Source organism: Rattus rattus, chromosome 1 (genome assembly GCF_011064425.1).
Source record: "Rattus rattus isolate New Zealand chromosome 1, Rrattus_CSIRO_v1, whole genome shotgun sequence".
NCBI lineage: Eukaryota > Metazoa > Chordata > Mammalia > Rodentia > Muridae > Rattus > Rattus rattus.
Window position 1 is genome coordinate 77,315,324 of NC_046154.1, and position 24,446 is coordinate 77,339,769.

A 24,446-nucleotide genomic window follows, 5' to 3' on the forward strand; every position below is an offset into this window, starting at 1 on the left:
ATGGTTTTTGTTTTAGTAAATCTATAAAACCATACCATTCAAAATAATTTAAATTTGTTGTAATTACATTGAAACCAAAACGTGTACTTTGACATCTGTGTCTGACAGGTGCTCATTTCATTTTATTGCCATGATCCCCCAACACCAGCATTCTGTATTTTGTTGAAGCCAGGTACAAAAGTGAATAGGTAAGCAAAAAAGAGTCTCAAACAAAGTGTTTTTTAATAGAAAAGTCATCATTTTGCATTTTACCTAAGAACAACTGATATCCTGACGGATCGAAATTGGATATTTATGTAGTGCATTCCTAGTGGTGGAGAAAATTAAATCGTGATGTCTATTCTATGATTAATCCGAAGAGCACTTCCCCTTGTCTGTGACTATTAGTTCAGCTGACAAAAATATTTAGATATAAAATACACTTTTATTAAGATTGTTGTTTTCTAGAAATATGGGTCCCCTCCATTTTCCATAGCTCGATTTTCTGGAGTGATTGTTACTTACAGTTAGTTTAACTAGACGATATGGAGAATGGATGGATGTTGACAAGGTAAACATTTATACAGACAGTCCCAGCCCTTCTATTTCAACTACAACATCTAGAAAGAGAAGAATAAACTTTGAACTTTTCAGGAATTGGTTATTGTAATCTTATAGGATGACTATCTTTGGTAGAAGGAACAGAGAACTGATAAGTCTTAGGAACTGCATTGTCAGGCATTAAAATAAATGTTGCTTTAAATTCTTGCTAACAGACATGGTAACCCTTAAATTTTGAGTTGAGTCATTTCTGAGCTTTCTTTTAGAAGAATTTCTGATCTCATTTGGAATAATATTTGGACAAGTCTTCAAACTCCTTTAAGGGAATTTGATGGAGATTGCCTTAGATTCACAGTGCCTCTGAGGACCACCATGAATTTCTAATGCCTCATCTCCGAAATACTGGGATTAGAGATGTACACCACCTTCTCATTTTACTTTTAGAATTTTAAGGATTCTACCACAAACTTTTAAAATTAGAACACTGTTAAAAAAACAACACCATTGAGAAATGTTCTTATCGCTTCTCGGCCTTTTGGCGAAGATCAAGTGTGAGAAATGTTCTTTCATAGGTGTCTAGAACTTTTTAAACCATTTCATTACTTTATTTCTCCAGGCCAATGTAAGCAAACTAGAAAAGGCCTGCATTCTAATGCTCAAAAAGCTAATTGTAATGTAAGGCTTTCTGTGAATGATTTTAAAACTTAACGTTTTGTACTTACATTTACTGACAGTTGACAATATGTTGTGTCATTCTCAGATCAGACACTTTGCTTTGAATTGTGTTTACTATCAGACTCTGACTCACTATCATGTGCCAGTGTGCTGGATACATATGTTTTTAAATATGAGCCTCCTGAAAATACTTGTTACCTTAGCAAAAACGAGGCTTCTGTTGACTTTGGCTATGTTCATTCTTACAATACACTGAGATGAATTTGCAGTCTGGTAGGGACACTTCAGAGACAGTCACTAAATTTTACACAAACACTGATGCCTTCTAGTGCATTAGCAAATCAGTCTAATTCCTTAGTTCTTCATTTATTTATATTATATTACAATAGAGTAACTGTAGCAGTAAGCAAGTACTTGATATTCATCAGTTCATTATTATTCTATGTTAGGATTAATAATTCTTATTTTTATTTCTTTGTGGACATTAAATTGTCAAGTAAAATACAACTAACCAAATATAAGAATTGTTTATGTATAGTTTTATTTCTTTATATTTTGTTTATTAGTTATTTACCTGTGCACACTGTGTATATATATTTATGTATGAAGGTGTGCAGTGAATTAGGTAATGTGTGCACATATATGTGTACAGGTACAAATGCCAATGCATTCATGCAGAGTTCAGTGGAGTGATATCAGGTTTCAAGCTCTTTTACACTCTGCCTTATTGGCCCGAGAAAAGGTCTCTCAATTCACCTGGAATAAGATGGTAGCCAGCAAGCCCAATGACTATCTTGTGTCTGCCCTCACAGTGCTGAGACAAGAAGCATGCATGGACATAACCACCATTTTGTATTCATACTGGGATTGTGAACTCTGGTCCTCACCTTTACACAGACAATGCTCCTACCAAAATTGCTATTCCCCAGGCCTAAGTATAACTTTAATGAAGTATCTACTACATGTTTATTTCTTCTTTTCTCAATTTGAATTTTTATAGTGATGGCATATTTCCTTTTTTGATATATAGTGATCACATTTAAATTTCTAGATGTGCATTTTATTTTCTCATCAGTTTTAGTAATGTGAAAATTGTTTCCTTTCCTTGATGTTCAGTTAATTAGTGCAGAAAGTGTTACAACACAGAAAAGCTCCTACCTGAAATGACAATATGTTTATAAATAAAATCTAGTGCAAGAAGAAAAAGGAATGTCAATAATGAGGTCTACTAGGTAAACCTGAGAGGAAAACTATGCATATATATATACATACATATATATATGAATGAAAAATATGTCTATAAATTTATATATTTAAGTATATGTAAGTGTGTATATATTAATAAATAGGAATGTAGGTGTTATGATGGTTTGTATATGCTCGGTCCAAGGAGTGTCACTATAGATGGTGTGGCCTTGTTGGAGTAGGTATGTCACTGTGGGGGTGGACTTTAAGACCTTTATCCTAGCTGCCTGGAAACCAATATTCTCCTAGCAGCCTTCAGATGAAGATGTAGAACTCTCAGCTTCACCTGCACCAAGCCTGCTTAGATGTTGCCATGCTCCCACCTTGATGATAATAAGTTGAACCTCTGAACATGTAAGCTATCCTCAATTAAATGTTGTCCTTTATAAGACTTGCCTTGGTAAAGTGTCCGTTCACAGCAGTAAAACCCTAACTAAGACAGAAGTTGGTACCAGGAACTGGGGTATAGCTGTGATAGACCTAATCATGCTTTTGCTGTGGATTTGGGGACTTTGGATTTGGAAAGCATTGGAATGCTTTAAGTGGGCCTTAATGGTCTATCCTAGAAGAAATATAGAAGACTTTGTTGCTGTGAGTGATTTGAACTGTGCTGACCTGGCCAAAGAGGTTTCAATGGAGAAGAATTTTAGTATATGGTTTAAACACTGTTTTTGTTGTATTTTGGTGAAAAATGTGGCTGCTTTTTGTTATTGTCTGAAGAGTCTGCCTGAGGCTAAAGGAAAGAGATTTAGATTAATTGCTTTGAAAAAGGTCTCAAAACAGCCTGGTGTAAATTCTGTTGTGTAGTTACTAAAGTTCACCCTTAAGAAGAGCATTTTAAAGAAAAGGAGCACGTTGAGAAAGGAAACATAACAAAATATGGTTCAAGGGTTCACTTAAAGGAGCACCAGGAAGTAGAATGGAGCTGAATCCCATGTTCAAGGACATTGCATTGAATTAGGGAGTAGTGTCCTTGGGGAAAGATTCTCCCAGCTAAGTTTAGGTGCAGGCATGGTAGTACAAAACTTTACTCCTAGGAGGCAAAGACAAGCAAATCTGTGAGCAAATTCTAGGTGCAAAAAAACATCAATCTAGGCTGGGTCAACCATACCTTTAATCTCAGTGTTTAGGAGAGAGACATGCAGATCTCGTGAGTTCAAAGTCAGCCTACAGAGCGACTTCCAAGACAGACAAGCCTAGGTAGGCAGTGAAGAAGGTGGGAAACAAAGCTGGTGATAATGTAATAGAACAATGGGGTTATGCTACAGTCCCAGCATGCAGCAGAACTCAGCAGCTCTGGCCAAGTGGCTCTGGCTTTAGAGTAGAGAACAGAAGGGACCACTGGGACAATTGATGCTAGTTAGCAGGTGCTAAGGTATTAGTGGTGATTAAGAAGAGACCAGCACCACTGAGATGTAATCTTCTGGGAAGTTTTTTCTGAGAGCACAAAGAAGCTGTGCTCCACAGATAGCCAAGGCTGTACCTCCTACAGCTGTACTTGGTAATGTATAAGAGTTACTGGCTTTGAAGGCATGAAGATGTCATGAAGAACAGCTGAGGCTTGGCACTGTGAAAGGCCATGGAAGGCCATTGGTGAAAGTACAGCTTCAGTTGCAGTTGTTAACCCAGGACTGAAGGGGTCATGCAAAGGATTTGAGGCTTGTCACCATGAAGAGGTCTTATGAGAGGCTACTGGTGAAGCCTAGTTGCAGCAAAAGACCCCAGTGTATTGGTGATGGCAGTAACATGAGATGATCACCAAGAACAGCAGCAGCAGTGGAGTAGATCAACTTGAAGTTAGAGTGCTGCAGAGGGCAGAGCTGGAGAAATATGCTAGCCCTTGGGAGGAGCCCAGCAGATCATGTGTGGATCCCAGACATGGAAACATGAAGCTGTAACACTGAAGTTGCCTTGGAGACCCCAAGATGTTTGATATGCCAGAGCCATGGACTATCTGTCAAGGAAAGCTGATACCAGGAAGTGTGATCAGTTCATGAGAAAGAAGTTTGTTATAGTCAACAAAGATGAAAAATGAACTGGAGATCTGAAGACTGCTCTGACATCTGCCATGGAGCTGTAGAGTTTAGAGTTTGCCAACATGGTTTTCTGCCTTGCTTTGGGGATTACAGTTAAGTGATTGAATGAATCTCAGAAGAGACTTTGAAATTTTGATTTTTAACATTGCTCAGGCTGCTATAGATTATGAGGTTCTTTGAAGGTATAGCCTCCATAGGCTCATCTGTTTGAACAAGCCTATGGGGATAGTTTCTATATGCTTGACTCAGGTAGTGGTAATATTAGAATGTGTGGCCTTGTTGGAATAGGTGTATCATCATTGGGGGTGGGCCAGTATTCTGTTAGCAGCCTTCAGATAAAGACCTAGAACTCTCAGCTCCTCCTGCACCATGCCTGTCTGGATGCTACCATGCTCTCACCATGATGATAATGAACTGAACTTCTGAACCTGGAAGCCAGTCCCAATTCAATGGTGTCTTATAAGAATTGTCTTAAGCTAAATGGGCTGCAACCCCATAAAAACAACAATGCCAACCAATCAGAGCTTCCAGGGACTAAACCACTACCCCAAGACTATACATGGATTGACCCTGGGTTCCAACTGCATATGTAGCAGTGAATAGCCTTGTTGGGGCACCAGTGGAAGGGGAAGACCTTAGTCCTGCCAAGGTTGGACCCCTAGTGCAGGGGAATGTCAGGGGGGGATAAAGCGGAGTAGATGGGGGGAACCACCCATATAGGGGAGAGGAAGGGGATAGAGAATTTATGGACAGAAAACTGGGAAAGGGAATAATATTTGAAATGTAAATAAAGAAATATATTCAAAAAAGAAAAAGAAAAAAAAGAGTTGTCCTGGTCATACTGTTTGTTCACAGCAGTAAAATCCTAAAACAGGTGTAAAACAGGTCTTCTGGCACAAAATTTGTTATGTAATATAAATTGGTAGGTGATAAAATATTCTTTATTTCTGGATAGTTTGAAGAAAGCAACTATGTTAATATTGAGTCTCGTTAAAATAGTTACACACACACACACACACACTGCATATACATGCATATATATATATACATATATACATACATATATATGTATGGAAAGAGAGAGAGAGAGAGAGAGAGAGAGAGAGAGAGAGTACACTTCGTCAGACACACCAGAAGAGGACAGGTCATAGAATCCTATTACAGATGGTAGTGAGTCACCATATTGTTGCTGGGATTTGAACTCAGAACCTCTGGAAGAACAGCCAGTGCTCTTAAGGGATGAGCCATCTCTCCAGACTCCAGCGTGTATATTTTTATAATGAGCATTTAGACAACATATTTGGGGACTTAAAAATATATCATTTATTTGTCAGCAGTTTTTCTTTTTCCTATGAAGAAGCTTCAACTCATGTTGGTTGTTTCTAATTTAAAAACTAAACCCAAAGAAAGGTTACCCTAAGTTCTTCCCTCAATTTCCAAGGACTTTTGGCATCCATAAGCTCTTGATGAGCATGATGGAATGAAAGGGTAACATATAGCTCTGCTGTATATACTGAGTTTAACTTATTGAATAATGGATGCTTTAGATGTTATGTTTGTGAATTCAACATTTTTCCATCACTGACACCTGAAAAGCTTTTTTTTATGTAGAAAATACATTAATATCTTTTGAACAAATTTTGAACAAGAAAAAAAAAAGAAAGAAATATTTGTATGTTGGGCCTGGCTGGGCACTCATTCTACTAAGTATCAATCTACTGATGCTTACCTAGGGTTGATGTCTCTCTTCGGGTAGATATGTTGGTCCAAAGCCCCGATAGACTATTCTTATTCATCTAGGTGTGCACTTCTTATCTGAGGCACTTAGATCTCTACTGCATGTTTAGAAATGTGCTTTAACCTATCCTCAAAACCACTTCAAAATGAGTCTGTAAATGAAAAGGAAGAAAACCTTCTTGCCTATTACATGTCAAGACTTTCCATTAAGTCATCTAGCTAACACTTGTATTGTCCAAAGGTTACAAAAGGAAAGGAAGCTGTCCCCTCTGGGATATCGATGTTCCTATTCAATTTATTATTTAGCAGTAAGAGCTTTTTACAGAACCAAACAGAATTAGATCAGTTGAAGATGTGTCACTAAACAAGAATGAAACCTTGAGACCAAATGGCAATACAGGAAGGATAAATTAAAAGCAAAAGCCAAACAGTGTAAGTAAGCAAAAGTTAATTATGTTTCTAAGATGGTTTCAGTCAGTGTCAACTTGCTAGCCTTAGGCAGGGAACAAATCCTAACTCTAGTGACTAGTCCAGAGCCCCTTTGGAATTGTCTCTCTTTCTACTTCTTGGACTCGGAACTGGGTTCCAATTTTGGCTTGAGTCACATGTTAGCACAGTCTTCTTTATTCCACAAAGTGGTGGAAATGGGGAAAGAAATAAGCAATGAGATATAGCAGAATTAGTGACTACCACATATTCCTTTGAATGTTACGGCAAGCAACCCTTTGATCGATTGTCTGGATAGTGGAACCCAGTGACAAGTATCCCCCCTGCCTTATAGCTCTTTACTGTCACTGTAGCATGAGCCAGGCTTTTGACTTCTCCCTGTCAGATAATGCATTTGCCGTTTGCCGGTCACCATATGCTTTTATTTCCTTCTGAGCCCCTTGCTTTGCCCCTTGATCTTTTATGTCCCGTTGTCTTTGTCTCTCTGTCTGAATGATTATGTGAGGTCATTCACTGGGCAGGTGCTGGGGAAGAGTGATAACCTGTTCAGGAAGCAGTTCCCAGAGGCACCAAATTAATGAGAATCTCATGGTACAGACTTTGAGGTAGGGGGATGAGAGGAGAGGGGCAGACGAGGACTATTTGTGGCCCCGAGCCTTAGTGCAAACATGAGTGAGGCACTTTTTCACAGCACGCACAGTTACTGAGGCTGATGGCTATGGCTCCTAGAAATAGACTTTAAATCCCTTTAAGAAAAGCAGTAAGGTTTCCTTATTCTGTAATCATGTTACAGATAGATACTTGTAAAAGAAAAAATAATACATTCTGTACCTACAAAGACTTCTCCAGTGAAAATTATATCTATAGTATTATTTCTACATTTTTATCATATATCATCTATGAATCATGTTATTTCATTTGTGTTTCAGAATGTGCATTCTCAAGAAACCAGAAAAAATACTTTGGAAGTTCCTTTCTGCCTCCCGTGGCCTAACTTATTCTTGTTATATTATGCTCTTGTTCTTGGTTTTTATAAAATACACTTCATTTCTCATGTGAATCTTGGAAAATATAGAAAGATTCAGTCACAACATACATAAACACTCCCTAATATTAGGGCTAATGGATAAATTATTGAGCAATTAACAAAACAAGCATGGACACCAAAAATCAGAAAACACAGTGGCAGAAGCAGCCTGCTAGATGTGCCAGTGAGGCCTGGTGTACCTCAGTCTTATGGATCATTCCTCGTGCATAGCTAACATGGACAGGTTTTAGTAAGGAAGCTTGGATTACGAAACATTATTAATTAAAGTATTTTAAGCTAAATAAGGTTTGATTATTTATAATATCTCATGTGCGTTTCTTTCAAATAAACAGGTAGACTGAGTGACTGCCATGAGAATCATAACTGACTTCTGTTACCATAAGTTCATGATGACTACATCTTGTAATCTTACTAATTTGCAATAGTTTAGGACTAAACTACTAGGGATGATAACTCTGCTTACATTCAGTCAAATAATTACACTCTAATGCTTTAAAACTTAATGACTCTTCATTGTTATGCATTGTCTCTGTGTGTATGATCATGTATATGTGTGTGCATGTCTGTATGTGATCCAAAATATATATGTGAAACTTGATCAATTTGTATAATGTTACATCTATTTATAGGATTTTAGGGTTGACCATCTGGCATTAGGCAATCAGTTGGTATTAATCTAATTAATTAAACTTAATCTAATGCTTTAAATAGGTATACGCACCTATTTATATATAATACAGCTCTGCTTTATTTTTTCCTAACTCTTTTCTAAGATCTAAATATTTAAGATAAAATTTTGAGGGTTTATTATTGCCTGTACAATCTATTAATGGTCAAGGTAGAATTTTATAGGCATAATTAGTGTCTAAGTTAAGGTTTAATGAGAAGAGACACCACGACCACCGCCATTCCTATAATAGAAAGCATTTAATTAGGTCTGGCTTGCAGTTCAGAGATTTGGTCCATTGTCATCCCAGAGGGAGGCATGGCAGCATGCAGTCAGACGTGGGACTGGAGAAGGAGATTGGTCCATTGTCATCCCAGAGGGAGGCATGGCAGTATGCAGTCAGACGTGGGACTGGAGAAGGAGACTGAAGGTTGGCAGGCATCAGGAAGAGAGAGCCACTGGGCCAGCATAAGGTTCCAAAACCTCAGAGCTCAGGCGCAGTGATAAACTTTCTCTAACAAAAACATACCTACTCTCACAAGACCACATGTCGTAGTCCTTTTAAATATGTTATTCCCTATGAGCCTATGGGGAAGATTTCCGCTCAAACCAACAAAATTGGAAATAATACTGAATGTTACATGAAGTCATAGAGACCTTTTTTACTCAATTGTAATATTCACAACTATGTAATTGGCACTTGGTATGTTTCAGGCTCTCTTAAGCATATGTAAAAATGTTTCTTTTTATAGGTTTTGATATTATAATACAATTGCAACATTTGCCTCTTCCCTTTCCTCCCTGCAAATCCTCCACATACTTCCCACGTTTTCAAATTCAAAGTGTCCCTTTCTTTGTTGTTATGTGTTGGTCTGAGTGAGAGTGTGTGAGTGAGTGTGTGTGTGTGTGTGTGTGTGTGTGTGTGTGTGTGTGTGTGTGTGCATGTGTGTGTTCCTGAATATGTATATCAAACCTGATATCTGTATAATGCTCCAGATTGTATAATGTATTAATCTATGTGTATGATTTCAAGGTTGACCATTTGGTATTAGATAATCAATTTGTATCTCTTCCCTGGGGAAGACCATTTTTCCTATTTTCAGCATTCCTTACTTAGTTGCTTGTAGTTCTTTGACTCGGACTGAGGCCTCCTGAGCTTTGCCCTTTCACCTTAGCATGTTTATGGATATCATGCTTTTCCAGGTCACATTTAGGCAGCCATGTTAGTGGCTTCATGGGGATAGCGTCTGACATTTTTAGGAGACAAAATTCCCATACCAAACTCTCTGTTCCTCTGTTTTTTAAAATCTTTCTGTCCCTTTCCCACAATGACCCATGATCCTTAGGTGAAGGAGTTGTGCTGTAGATGTATTAGTTGGGACTGTGTTCCACAACTCTGCATTTTGATCAAGTCTATGTTTTTATAATGGTTTCCATCTGATGGCAAACGAAGTTTCCTTAATGAGGGGGGAGAACTATACTTATTTATAGGTAGAAAAATAAGTATGTAAAATGTAATAGGGACTCTATGTGTATTTTATATGAATTATATATTACAATATTATTGGAAATCCACAATTTTACTGTCTTTACAACTGAATTCTGAAATGTAGACATAATGGTCTTGTTAACTACTTTATACTGTGCGCAACTTCATATTGTGTGCATATTAAACTACTCAAGGATGGAGACAGTATTCATCACATGACTTTTATCCTTTTGAGAAGTATAAATGAACTGTCTTCAAGGAGGCCCTTATATCTCAAATGTCTCTTCTCATAGAACCCTAACTGGCAGTATTCATGCCTTGGTCTTCATTAAGTGTACGTGTACTTAGCCAGAAGAGTTCCTGAATACTGGCCATGATGGTGAGCTCAGTCCTTTGCCTCCTTGTTTTTAGTACCAGGACAGCCACTAAACTTCAAAGCAGAACCTGAATCTGAAACAAGTATTTTGCTGTCTTGGACACCGCCACGTTCAGATACCATTGCCAGCTATGAACTGGTCTACAGAGATGGGGATCCAGGAGAAGAGGTAAGACTTACAAATCTTTTCTTTGTGGAAAAGATTTACACATGAAAAGAGGAACTTAACCAAAAAATCTCCAATGGTTATTTGGAGCCTTCGAGATTGGATGTCATATTACCTATTGTTCCAACTAAAATGCTTTTTTTTGCTGGTTATTTTATTTATTTACATTGCAAATGTTTTCCTACTTCCCGGTTTCCCCTCCACAACCCCTCTATCCCATACCCCCTCTCCTTTGCTTCTATGAGGGTGCTCCCTACCCACTCACCTACTCTGTCTCATGTAAAATGCTTTTTGGATCAGTTTTCCAAGCTCCATACTATAAAAGTATCAGGTCATAGGAAAACAGAAAATCCACAAGGTAGCGCGATACCTTCAATTCTCTTCTGTAATTCCTCATAGTATTCATTTAGGCCATTATGCAAACATATGAATATTACTATGCTGAAAGTAAAATAATAGATTGCTAAATGTATAGAAATAAAACTCAAACTCCTGCACATTTATTATTAACAAGCACAGCTTTAAGAGTTTTACTAATAAATTATCTAATTCTCATGACAGCCTCTTGGTTTATATACTATTTTTTTCACCCATTTCATGTGGAAGAAAAGAGATGAACAAGAAAAATTGCAAAAAACTTCCAAAGTTTCACATTAATGATTGGCAGAGATGATGTTTGAATTGAGACAGGTAGGACCTGGTGCCTGTCCTCATCCTTAAGCTTGACTTTCATTTGGATTTATTTAGAAGGAGATCAGTTTCCTAATGGTACAGTAGGATATATTGAGCAATCATATAAGAAACACTGGGCAAAAAATAATAATAATAATAATTATAAAGCCATATTAAAAACTCAATCCACGTAACTCATTTTGTTATATTTCTTGTTTTTTTTAAAGAAAAAGTCATCTAAAACTTTGTTTTCCTCCAAGTTTTAAACAACCTCACAAAATTAATAAGTACTATAAATTCAAATATGATACCTTGTTTTGTATTCTATAATAAATTACTTCATTGTTATTAACTTCTGTTTTATTACATATCCTGAAACTTATTCTGAAGAATAAGCCTTACTGTTTGCTTCTTTTCCAAGATGGACTCCCACTATCTAGTTCTAGCTGCCCTGAAACTATGTAAACCAGGCTGACCTTGAACTCACAGAGATCTGCCTGCCTCTGCCTCCCAAATGCCAGAATTAAAGGTATGTGCCATCACACCCGGCTTATGCATCACTTTTAAACTAAATGGATTTTTAAATTAGTAATGTATTTATCTGTAATATGTTGCTTCGATAAAGGTTATGACCAAATGCAACTTGGAGAAGAACAGACATATTTGATTTAGGTGCCCTAAATACAGTCAGTCACAGAGATGTGTCTGAGCTTTCTCATACAGCCCAGGACTATGTCATACCCTCAATATGATGGGCCCTCCTCAGTAATCTTTAATTGAAAAAGTGTCCTATACACTAGCCTACAGGCCAATGTGATGAAGGTATTTTCTTAATTATGGTTTCCTCCTCCTAGATGACCCCAGGTTATATCAAATGCAAAAAAAAATAAAAAAACAAAACAAAACAAACAAACAAAAAACCAAAAAAACAGCTAAACAGCACAATTGACCCTTGTCAACTTACCACACAGATAAATCACTATTAAACCACACTATCCTTCCTTTCCTTTCTATCCTTGAGTTCACATTAATGTTACAAAGTAAAACATAGTATAACTATAAAAGTCCCTCAGCTCTAAACACTTTAAAATTCAATCTCTAAATAATCCAACATCTTAAAAGCCCAACGCCCATTAACTGTGGCTTCTTGTAAAATAAAAAATAAATTACATACTTATTCCAAAAGAAAAGAGCCAGGGTTTAGTTACAATTGACATAAAGCAAACCCAAAACCAAACAATGTAAATAGGTTAGCGTCTGAAGTCTTAGACTCTCTCTTTTTTATTGGCTCTAAAAGACTTAGTCAGCTTTCTCTGCCTCTGCCATTCACAGCATCTGCAACTTGTTTGTAGGCTCAGGTCAGCTCTGGGTTGCATCTGCTTCTATCTTTGGGGGTCATCCCACAGCCTTGGCATCTCGATTGTCCGAGAATTTACACTGTAACATATACTGCCCCCTTACTTAAGCTTTGCCTAGGATCTCTCTAGGGACCCTGACCTGTGTTATAGTGCCAAGCCCCAGCTGCTCTCGATGACCCCTCTAATCTTGCAGCTCTCATATCACCAATAACATCTGAGGGAGTAGTAGACATTACCAACTTTGGCTGACAGCTTTGGACCACAAATGGACCACCGCTTCTGTGTTCTCACCATGAAAAAAAAAATTGCTAGATGTCACTTCATTGAGGCTAGTCTCTTTGTAATTACAGCCAATTTTGCAGGCCCAAATAAACAGCATGGATTGTCCCAGTAGTCTACTGATATTGATCTCTTGTTAATGACAACTGAGTCCTCAATATCATTGACAAGAAACCACAGAGTCTTGATCCAAAATGCACAAACAGCCTCAATAGCTTCTTTAAAGGACTCTTAAACTCCCCTCTAAGACTGTGTAGGTCACTCCTCTATGTCTGCATTGCTCTCACATTACCTTTCAAGTTCCAGCAGAACATCTTACTAAGCTCTGCGTTAATGACTTTTTCAGACGAAATTTCTAAATTCTTCCACCCTACTCCCAGAAAGAACCTATAACAGTTCAGATACAGCCCAGCAATGCCCTACTCTTGGTACCAATATCTGTACTAGTTGAGTTTGGAGGTAAGGTTTATTTGGGCTAGGTATCCTGACCACAGTCCATCACAGAAAAAAGTCACGGCTGACATTCACAAAAGAAGGCAAGGACTGAAGAATAAATCATGGAGGAGTGCTCCTTATTGACCTGCTCCCCGTGCTTACTCATCTTGCTTTCTTGTACAGTCTAGGACCCAATGCCAGGCAGGATGTGGTTGCCTGCAATGGGTTGGGCCCTCTTACATCAATAATTAATCAAGGAAATGTCCCAAAGGCTTGTCTACAAGCCAGTGTGATGGGACACTTCCTCAGTTTCAGATTCTTCTTCCCAGATAACCCTTGCTTGTTTCTAGTTGAACATCATCATCATCATCATCATCATCATCATCATCATCAACAACAACAACAACAAAGACACAAAAAATAAACCACACAGGTAACAAAACCAATATTAATTAAAGCTCCCAGGGACTAAACCACTAACCAAAGAGTACACATGGAGGGACCCATGGTTTCAGCTGGATATGTAGCAGAGGATGGCCTTATCTGGCATCATTGGAAGGGGAGGCCCTTGGTCCTGTGGAGGCTTGATGACATAGGGTAGGGGAAAGCTAGGGCAGTGAGGCAGAAGTGGGTGGATGGGGTGGGGGCCCTCATAGAGACAGTGGGAGGGGGAGGGGAGGGCATAGAAGGTTTGTGTAGGGGAAACTAGGGAGGGGGATAACATTTGAAGTGTAAATAAATAAAATAACCAGTAAAAAAGTGAAAAAAGACAACTAATTATGTTTACTCATGATACAAATTCAAATCTTATGCTATTGTTTTTCTGAGGTGTATACAGTAAGTCAATATTAAATTATTGTATTTCTTCACCAATATCAAGTAAAATTCTTTCCCCTTCCTTCCTTCCTTCCTTCCTTCCCTTCTTCCTTTCTTTTTCTCCTTTTTCTCCTTTCTCTCTCCTTCCCCTCCCTCCCTCCCTCCCTCCTTCCCTCCCTTCCACATGAATTGAGGTGTATATAACAGTCATTTGGAGCTTATGGTGGGCAGTAGTTCTCCGTGTACTACTATGCTTTACAATTGTTTAGGTGACAGGATCCTGTTTTCCTATTTGGGGAATCTAAAGTTTCTACGCATCCTTATATTTAATAGCCAAAGCACTCTAGAAATGTTTTCTACACATTTATATCTGAATTAACTTTGTCTGAATCCATTTGTGTGACTAGCAAGCACTAGTTGGTTAGAAAAGAAGGCTTAAGATTGCTTATGCCTCTGTTCAATTACATATTTGTTTGTATTTTTATCTTTTATTGGATATTTTATTTATTTCCATTTCAGATGTTATCCCCGTTCCCTGTTTCCCCCCTTGAAACCCCTTATACTTTCCTCCTTCCTTCTGTTTCTGTGACAGTGCTCCCCCACCCACCCACCAACATTTGTTTGTATTTTAATGGTTTTCTCTGGGTGACACTCTACCTGGTATTGATTATTCATAGACAGACATGCTTTTACTCAAATGCAAAGGCAGATTTGAAACACAGCTTTGATAAACAAGTATATTATTTTTAAAGTCCCCTATAATGTTAACAGGTATGGAGAAGGATTGTCTTTTAGCTATAGGCTCTTGAGCCACAAAAATGGTCTCAACTATTCTAAAGAAACCCACAGTAATTGTCTTAGTTCTTAGAAATCATTCAGCTTTCTTCAATGACACGGGCGATTATAGGACCACCAACAATTTCAGATTTTTTTCCTTTTTTTTTTTTTGCATGTTCGTTGTTTTTAAAATTGGTTGGCCTCAAACTCAGTACTGAAATGACCTTAAACTCCTGATCCACCTCCCTCCACTGCCCCTGAGGTGGGATTGCGAGACTGGATCACCACATTTGGTTTTGTTTATTCTGTTTGTTTTATTTGTGTAGTTTTTGTTTTTGTTTGTTTTGATTTATGGTAGGAAATCCAAACCAGGACCTTCTACAGCATTATGCATGCTGACCTATGTCCGTAGTCATTCACATCTCTTTTATAACATCTTGTGAAATGTTGCCAATTCTGGGCATATGTTGGCCCTGCATTTGGATTGTAGAGTCCTGGAAGAAACGTGGGTGTGTAATTAAATGGAAATTTGTATGCTCAGTATCCTGCATTATCAAGACTGGTCAATGTCCTTTGCTTTTGAGGTCATAGCACCTCTTCAGGGCAGCATCCTGGCTTAGTCCTCTCCTTGCTTCTTATTTCGTAGTGCTGGGTAGTTGTCAGCATTGGAAAGAACAACATTGGTATCTCTGTTTCAGCCACCTTCTGTAGAAAAATACTTTTCAACTTTGGCTTCTTCATGGTACAATTTCCAATGTAGTCCTGGATATTGTTTCTTTTTGATATCTGCTGATGGCAGTGTCGTTAAGAGAGACGTCTAATGTTGTAAACATTTATTAGGCCATATGTGCACCAACTCACAGGAAAATGACTGACTCCTTTGTTTACTTGCAGCAGCGAATCACCATTGAGCCAGGCACATCTTATAGACTTCAAGGGCTGAAACCAAACAGCCTGTACTACTTCCGCCTGTCTGCACGCTCTCCTCAAGGCCTGGGTGCTTCTACAGCTGAAATATCAGCTAGAACCATGCAATCAAGTAGGTGTCTCTCTTTGCTTCCTTGTTGCGCGTTTCTCTCTAGGAAATGTTTCTGACAATTGTTTTAATGTTTTGTTTTGTTTTGAACTGAAGAACAAACGTGCTAGCGGGCTGAGTCTCAGCAGCTAGCTCTGTGGCAAATAATATTATCCTCCGGATACACGACACAGATAGGACCTGTGTCGTTTCCAAACATGGTGTAAATAACAGACCCTCCATTCTACTTCCTAAATACAAAATTTCAGAGAAGCTAATTGACCTCCATAACTAGGAAGTGGGTGCAATGGTTAGGTCTTTCCTCTTCCAGTAAATGATGTGGCTACATGGCAAAATTCAGGTGGAAAACACTGCAGAGAAATCAGGTCAGAGCACATCAGAGTATGAAGTGGCCAAAAAGCAAAATGATTTCCTTTTAAAAACAAGCAATTGTCATATATTTGTTTCTACTCGGGATTAATGCTCAGAGCACTTGACTGGTTTCTTAAAACTCTGTGAGTGTCCATGTAGACATTGGGAATATTCACAGAAAATCTCATTTAGATAATTGCGAGGATAATGAAATAATCAAGGCACTTCTGTGCCCTGAATGTTACTTTGCTTCCTTAACTTCATTCTCTTTTGAGCTTGCATGCCTCGGCATAGCCACGGTTGTTACAATGGGGCTGCACCATGCCCTGAACGTATTGTTTTCTATAAATATTATCTAAAAGACTGCTTTTTATGGAAAGTGTGATGGTTTATAATACCGCCATTCGCTCTGTAATAAGTATTGATGATTAACCATCCACTCTTACAATACAACTGTTGTCAGGGATTTTCTTGTGTGTAGTATTTTAGCTGTACTTCCTGACATGGTGATGTACTGGGGGTAATTTGTTGGGAAATAATTGCTCAGAAGATGGTCGTCTTATGTTAGTAAGGACAGTAAAAGTGTGTGGTTTCGCTCTCATGTAAATTTACTTGAGATAAATTACTGTATACAAAAAAAAGAAACTGAATGTAAATCATATAAATATCTGAATAATATAAGTCATGATTCTTTGGGGGATTAACTAGGTATTTTTAATTGCTGTGTTATTGACCTTTTGTAAGGGATAGCTGATTAATGCCAGTTTTACCAAAATTTGCTGGTGGGATCTAATTCTTTACTAGCAATGGTGTCACAAGAAGAGTTATAATAAAAAAGCTGAAAGCTGACATAGGGTAAGTACAGTCAGAACCAGCAAGCCTGACCTTGCCCTCGGTAGGTAAATCTCAGCCTGCGCATTCTCATTCTTTAATGATTCTGCATGCTCATTTCCTTTGGGCTACAATCAATAGTAGATTAACAATTTTAGTTAAAACTGGTCAGGCTGACTTAGATTTTTTTAGATAGAGTAAGCCCTTCTGTGTTTTCTGGGTTTTTCTGTTTTCTTTTGTTTTTTGTTTTTATTTATTATTTTTTTTCATTGACTTCAGTAGAAGGGCTTCTGTCAGTTATGGTTTCTTTGTTCACTTAAACAACCTTCCACGAATGAGTGCTGTATATGAATTTTCTTTATTCTAGAATGTGGAAAGGAACACATAGAATGAATATGGAAATGGCATTTCTGGAATCTCAGGTTTACAAAGATAGAATTATTTGAGATGTGGGGTGCTAAATAGTCAGTTTAGTGGTGATGGGAGATACCAAGGAGTTGGTTTAGAAGAAGAATTTAAATTGCAGGTAGGTGGTTTTATTTGAGGCTCTATTATCACATGGTTTCATTTCCATGCATCTCCCCCATTCATTATTTAACAGTTATTTTGACCATTGACTCATATTTTTTGTTTACTCACGTTACTAAGCCAAGGTTCATAAATTTATGTTAAAAACTTTAAGTTTCAAAGTATTATTTTTGTTTCTTTTGCCCTTGTTGTTCGTTTATTTATTTTTGCCTTTTCTTTTGTTTTATCATTTTTTTTTCCAACCACTCCTGTCCTTTCACTCAAATCCTCCTTTAACTCACTACCAAAATAAGAGCCATCAGCTCCTCCTCAAGATATTAGTTGCACCAGCCCAAGTTCCACTAGTATTTTGGTAAGTTGGCAACCCCCGCCAGTGGAAAAGCAGAATGGCATCATCACTGAATACTCGCTCAAGTACGCCGCAGTGGATGGGGAAGACTACAGGCCGCATGAGATTTTGGGAATCCCTTCGGATACTACCAAATACCTTTTGGAACAGCTGGAAAAATGGACTGAATACCGGATCACTGTGACTGCCCACACAGATGTCGGCCCTGGCCCTGAGAGCTTGTCCGTGTTGATTCGAACCGATGAAGATGGTATGTTGCCTCCGCTCCGTCAGGTCGCACCTTCTGACACAGTCTGGGTCTGCTTTTGATAGGCTAACAGTTATTTTTCTAAAAAAAAAATCTTTTTTTTCTGCTCATCATTTTTGATCCAACATTTCTATTATGTAACAGTTTTTGCCAAAGACCTGTCTTTCCTACATCCTGAGCTTCTTTTTTTTTTTTTTTTCATTTTTCTTTTTCGATTTCAATACAACAATTTTCTACCTTTTAAAGGGACACTCTGCTCTTATGGTCCTATGATCCAGATTTTCTCTGTACCTCCAACTAATGTCTCCTGTGTTTTTCTTGGCATTTTTATTGAATTCTCTTTCGTTGTGGAATTAACTTTCAAAACTGACACCTACTTACTGTCTTTTCTCTTGTGATTTTTGGCACCTGTTGTATGGAACGGCCTCTTGATATGAGAAAAAAAGAGAAGAATCCATATAGTCAAGAATCTTTTTATTCTGCTATTAAATAAAAAAAAACTTTAAAAAAACCACACAACTGTCAACAAATCTGTTTTTGTTATTATTTCAGTGCAATACTTCTTTTGTGCTTTAATGCTTTGGACATCAAAGCATCTTCCTTGGCTTTTGTACATTTTTTTTACATGTTTTTCTATTTCTCTGATACTCTTTTTTTTTTTCTTCTTCTTCCATTTTGGTTTTTGCATCGGTCATGGTTTTTGATCTTTTCTTAAAACGTAGAGCAGATTGGTTGAGCATTTTCCTTAGTTGAAGATGTGTGTGTTCTTCAATGACGCATAGTGGGTCTACCCATTTTTAAGTAAAGAAAGCACTCTCGCTGCACCGGTGGCGAGTGCCTATAATTGTCTTTTACCCATGATGTTGTTGCAGTTCCAAGTGGTCCTCCTCGAAAAGTCGAGGTGGAGGCTGTCAATGCCACAGCTGTTAAAGTCTCGTGGCGCTCACCTGTGCCCAATAAGCAGCATGGCCAGATAAGAGGATATCAGGTGCACTACGTGAAAATGGAAAATGGCGAGCCCAAGGGCCAGCCCATGCTGAAGGATGTCATGCTGGCTGATGCACAGGTGAGCCTGTTCTGTTGGCTAACACTGCTTCTAGTCTGTGCCCGGAATTTACTCTTTGTCGCTTTTAAAACAATTCTACACAAAGTTTTAGACTTAAAAAACCCATTGCTATGTATTACCTTTTAGATTAAAAGTAACATCAACTCAAACTGAAATAAGATGCTTTTAATTTTAATTAAAAGTCATTTTAAGAAAACAGATATTATGCACTTTATGCCTGGGTCTAAATTGACATTCCTCACTTCAAAGAATAATGATGATGAGCCTGGCTAAATCAAAATAAAGTACTCCAACCTACACTTGGGTGGATAGAATCTACCTTCTGCTGTGTTTAAATTACTTGGACCAAGGTTGATCTAATTTCTTAATGTCTGACATTTTTACTAGAGATCAGATATTTTTATCCAAGGGAAGGAACTCAGTATTTTATTTTATTCTGCCTTTCATCCAGCCATGTATTTTATGGGAATAATTGTTATCTGTCCCAGAAGGTGAAGTGATAAAAATTATATTAAGGTTTCCAAGAGAATAAATATGATCTCCTATCCTGAACCAAGTTAAGAGAATTACTAGTGAGCTGGGGAAATGCCCAGTCAATAAAATGTTTCCAAAGAGAACCTGAGTTTATTCCTCAAAATCCACACATGAAACAGCCGAGTATGGTGCATACAGTTGTAATCCTAGAGTTGACGAGTGGAAATGGGTTGATTTTCTGGCCAGCCAATTAAGCCTACTTGACAAGTTAAAGGCTACTCAGAAACCTATGTCAAAATAAGCTAGACAGTGCCTAATAACAATACCAAGGTGGTCCACAGGCCTTCACAATCACACAGGTGTGCATACAACCTCACTTATATATGTACGCATACAACCCTGTACACACTATTGCATACACAGCCTGTACAAATGAAGGAGTTATTAATAATGAGTAGTTTGAGCTGTTCTGTTGACCTTGAGGAAGTGGCTTACAACCATGGTGTCCCTGCCTGGTTTTGTAATCAGTGATTTAAAACAACGCATATTACATTTTTTTCATTTTCCCTGTAGGTTGTAGGTATTTAAAAGTCATCCCCCCAAATGAACATGTACTTGTACCTCAAGTTTTTTCTGGGAGGAGGAGGAAAGCTCCAGATTCTAACTGCACTGTTGGAAATGTCTCATAACCCAGGGCCTGTCTTTCCACAGGCCATCTTCTGACAGTGATGGTATATTGTGGTTATAGGAAATGTAGATATTTGATACTTTGCTTAAGGATGGTGACTGATCAGGAAAGAAGATGAAGTTTGTGAAAATTTAAAATTTGAAATAAAAATATTTTTTATATGAGCATGAAAAGATCAGGAACCCAGTTGAAAACTTATGTACAAGTTTGCCCAGTTTTATCTTCTTTTATCTCTGAAATATGAAGCACTGTGTACCCCTACAGTGCTAATGAAAGTGTTTACCCTAAAAAGTCCTTATGTTGTCAACTCACAAAAGTGTTTATGTTTGCTTCTATTTTGAATCATCCTCACTAAAAGCCTGAAGGGATCTAAATTTGTGGCACATTCCTCTGGCTCAAACCTCTTACTAGCTTGCAGCTATTTCTGCAAACATAGCTGATGTAATGCATCATATGCCTCCGACATGAGGAAGGGTTTTCAACAACTCTTTTCATTGTTAAAATATGTAGGTTTGCTTTCAGTTAATATTTTGAGAAAAAAATGTTGATTTCATTTTAAGGCAAATCAAGAATATTAATCTTTACTCAGTTAATCATTAATATATTTACTAGATATATACAAAACAAAGGGAGACACAAGTCTTAAAATGAGCAAATATAATGACTACATATTCTCATCAGAATAAACACAATGGAACTGTCTAAAGGAATTTTAGGAATTTTTTAATAGTTTGCAGATATTTTGCAAACATCACTTAAAATTATATGTAGATATCAATTATATTTCAAATTTTAATGCATTTTAGTTCTTTTACTGTTTAGTGACGTCTACTTTTTGGGAAGTTCTCACAGTTTCTGTTCTCAGAAACTTTACATTCTGACTATTACCAGGGCTCTAATGAGTTTTGGAATGTGGGTTAAATCTGTCAATTTAATCAATATTAATTGTTAACATTTAACTCAATGATACTGGTTATATTGTAATTAACATGTGATATATTTTATCTAAAATAACATGTACTTTTAAAACTAAAGAAAAATAGGTAGTAGGTAGAATGAAGAACAGGCAGATTTAGGTCTTCTTTTAACTTCTTGCATAGAGTTGCCTGCAAGCACAGATTTTAATAAATATCAAATAATGCTGTATGTATACCTGTATATGTATACACACACAGTTTTAAACCTAGCTATTTCAGTTCATAGAACTACTGAATCAATTCCCAGGGAGTCTCTGCGTCTCGCGATGACAGGACACAGCTGTCACCGCACCCAACTTTGACTCAGACTCATACCCACTCTTGTGTTGGGTGTCTCACAGTCCCCAAAAGCCTTCATTCAAACTTCCAGAAAACTCCATTGTCAGTGGAATAAAATGGATACATAGTAAGGAAATTTTATAGAAACAGGTTGAAAAGAGGCCATTAATGGTTCACAAGGATAATTATAAACTCCATAAAGGAGATTTTTAAAGCTAAATCAATTTCAAATACTGGAGAACCACAAAAGTCTATATTTTTATAATTTTTATCTATATTGCACTGCTCTTAGAGTACAATTTTTCTATTGTAAAATGATAACAAAGTAATTGTTGCTATTTTAAAATCTCTAATTTGGGGAACAAAAGCATCATCATACTTTGATCGGCTCCTTTAGATTTCAGCTACCTTATATTATAAAACTACACCTCTGCCTTTATTGTTATATGGCTAATAAATTTATTTGTTCTTCTTCTATTTTGACATCTGCTTATTAATCGTTTTTTCTAATTTTTCTCCTCTCCATTTCATTTGTTTTTCTTGACACTTCTTTGAAATTTAAGCACCTCTCATAAGTCTTCAGTGAAACTTATGATTTCACTATTTTTAAAAAGGTAGTAATTTAAGTAGTTAAATTACTTAACTATTTAAAATACTTAAATTAATTATATAACCTGTGAAAGAAATCAACATTGCTGACATAAGTACTTTGAGGAAAGCAACATTAGGTGTTTTTCCTGTGCTTTACTTATTTTTCTAATAAGCCATGTAGTTAGTTGATAGATGTGTTAGTTTGAGCAGAAACAATAGCACATATTTACCATAACCCCCTTAGAGGTGAGAATGTCTACATCATAATGCATCTATTCTTGGAATGTTAGTGTATATGTTGCTTTAAAGACTGTATTTTCCTATTTTAAATTAAAGGAGGCTAACATCATTTTTATAAGGGTACAAGTTTCTCTTCATTTCTTTTTATTTTGTCCCCTTCCCCAATTTTCTTAACCTCAATCAGTGGGAATTTGATGATGCTACTGAACATGTGAGTAAATTTTTACTGTTTGGCCGAACAATCAGACCTTATATGCTTGTGTTTCTCCAACATCAGTCTTTCACTTTCTCATCATGATTTGATATCACACTTGCTTGGATATCACATTTGCATGGACTAATGGACTGTTTTTAATTGATGTTAACGATGTCTGTACTTTTTTCAGTTTGTTTCTGGTCTTGTGAAATGAGCATGGTGCTACTGGTTGTGTAAAATGGTCATGAGCTTATAGCATGTTTTTTGGTTTCTGCTACTAACTCTGGCTTGTGACACAGTTAGAGGAAGCATGCTTTAAATGGAGTTGTCCCATATGGGTCATATAAGGTGTTTGATGTAGGTTACTAATATTTTCTACATCAGGGTTGTATAGTCACTATATCATATACTACAGATATGACACTAATTTACTCCATCTGTACCTGGCTAAATTGTCCCATATAGAAAAAAATGAATAGAAATATGTAATATACATCAAGGAGCAAAAAGAGTTTCACAGAGGTAGGGTCTTCTTTAATATATATGAGTAGCTTTAGGTACGTGTAAGGATTGTGATAAGACATATACCATCTAAGTACTTATAGAAAACAGGAAGAAGACTAGAAATATATACATACAAGTCTGAAACAGTTATAAATTGTAGCCCCAAAATGTTCTAAATGAAGGTGTAATGCCATGGAAATCATTGGCAATGCTCATATGTTTATAATTCCAGAAATAACTGTTCAAGATCGTAATATACTCGAGACCTGAAACAATGCCCTGTAGTTCCATAAGTGACAGTATTTATTTATATTTGGGCTAAAACAGATGTGTTCCCTGTTTATAGTGGTGCACAGCAGGTGCAACCATGGAGACGAGTTGAACTGACCTCTTGTCATGTGACAATAAACCTTCTAATCAGACACAAATAAATGCTTCTTAATAAAATTACTGTGAAATGGAGCAAAGAGGTAAACTCTGACAGCTGAAGTGTCAGGAGAGGACTAATGAGTCCTTCACTATTTTGTCTTGGAGAGATATTGAAACATATTAAAAAGAAAAATCAAATAAAGGTTACAAAGAGCATTTTCCTTTCTTAGACTGAATAGAATTAGCATTAATTAATCTCTTGGTATTCATTATTACACTATATGCAAAGCATATAGAGATGAATGTGCTGTAAACATTGACCCTGAAAAACTTGTGGTCTCTCAGGTCTAATGGCCATAATGCCAATCAAAGTGTTTTAAATGCCACAGAATGCCATGAGACCTAATGTATAAATATTTATTGCCAAAGCATAAGACACGTTTTGGAGTTCTTGGGAAATATGAAGAGTGTGTCAGGTATCATAAAATTTAGTACAGAACAACATTTTATGTGACTAAGACCCACAGTTAGAAACACATTTATGATATGATCCTGTGTATATATATATATATATATATATATATATATACACACATATATATATGTAATATGTGTGTGTGTTTGCAAGAAATAAAAGTTTTATAAAACCATATTTATCTTAAAATATGTAACGAACTCAACATTTTATACTCAAGTCCATTACATTTTTCACTTTATTTAAAACTGCTCATGGTTTATTAGATTGACTTCATTATAGCCAGAATTGGACACTACTTCATTGAAAAAGCATCAGTTTAAAGGGTAAAATGGAAAATGAAAAGACAAAAAAATTATGAAGAACAAGTAAATAGATATTTTTCTAATTTCCTCATGAAGTGAACAAAATCCAACAAAATTTTAGGCAGCAGAAATGAAAAGGCTCAGATTGATCAATATTTAAACCAAAACTTGACAGAT

At 36.9% G+C, this 24,446-nt stretch overlaps 1 protein-coding gene across 45 annotated transcripts in view; it reads left to right on the top strand.

The window, feature by feature from the left end:
• Ptprd (protein tyrosine phosphatase receptor type D) overlaps window positions 1-24,446 on the top strand; it is a 379,195-nt gene that overhangs the window by 200,137 nt on the left and 154,612 nt on the right. For 18 of the 45 annotated variants that reach the window (XM_032902576.1, XM_032902595.1, XM_032902578.1 and 15 more), the window contains 2 exons: window positions 10,296-10,429; window positions 15,658-15,802. In XM_032902576.1, coding sequence (XP_032758467.1) covers window positions 10,296-10,429; window positions 15,658-15,802 — 279 coding nt within the window. Of the gene's footprint in view, window positions 1-10,295; window positions 10,430-15,657; window positions 15,803-17,802; window positions 18,109-18,977; window positions 19,172-22,604; window positions 22,632-24,446 lie in introns of all 45 variants that reach the window. The other 27 variants (XM_032902504.1, XM_032902511.1, XM_032902475.1 and 24 more) reach the window with 4 other exon arrangements.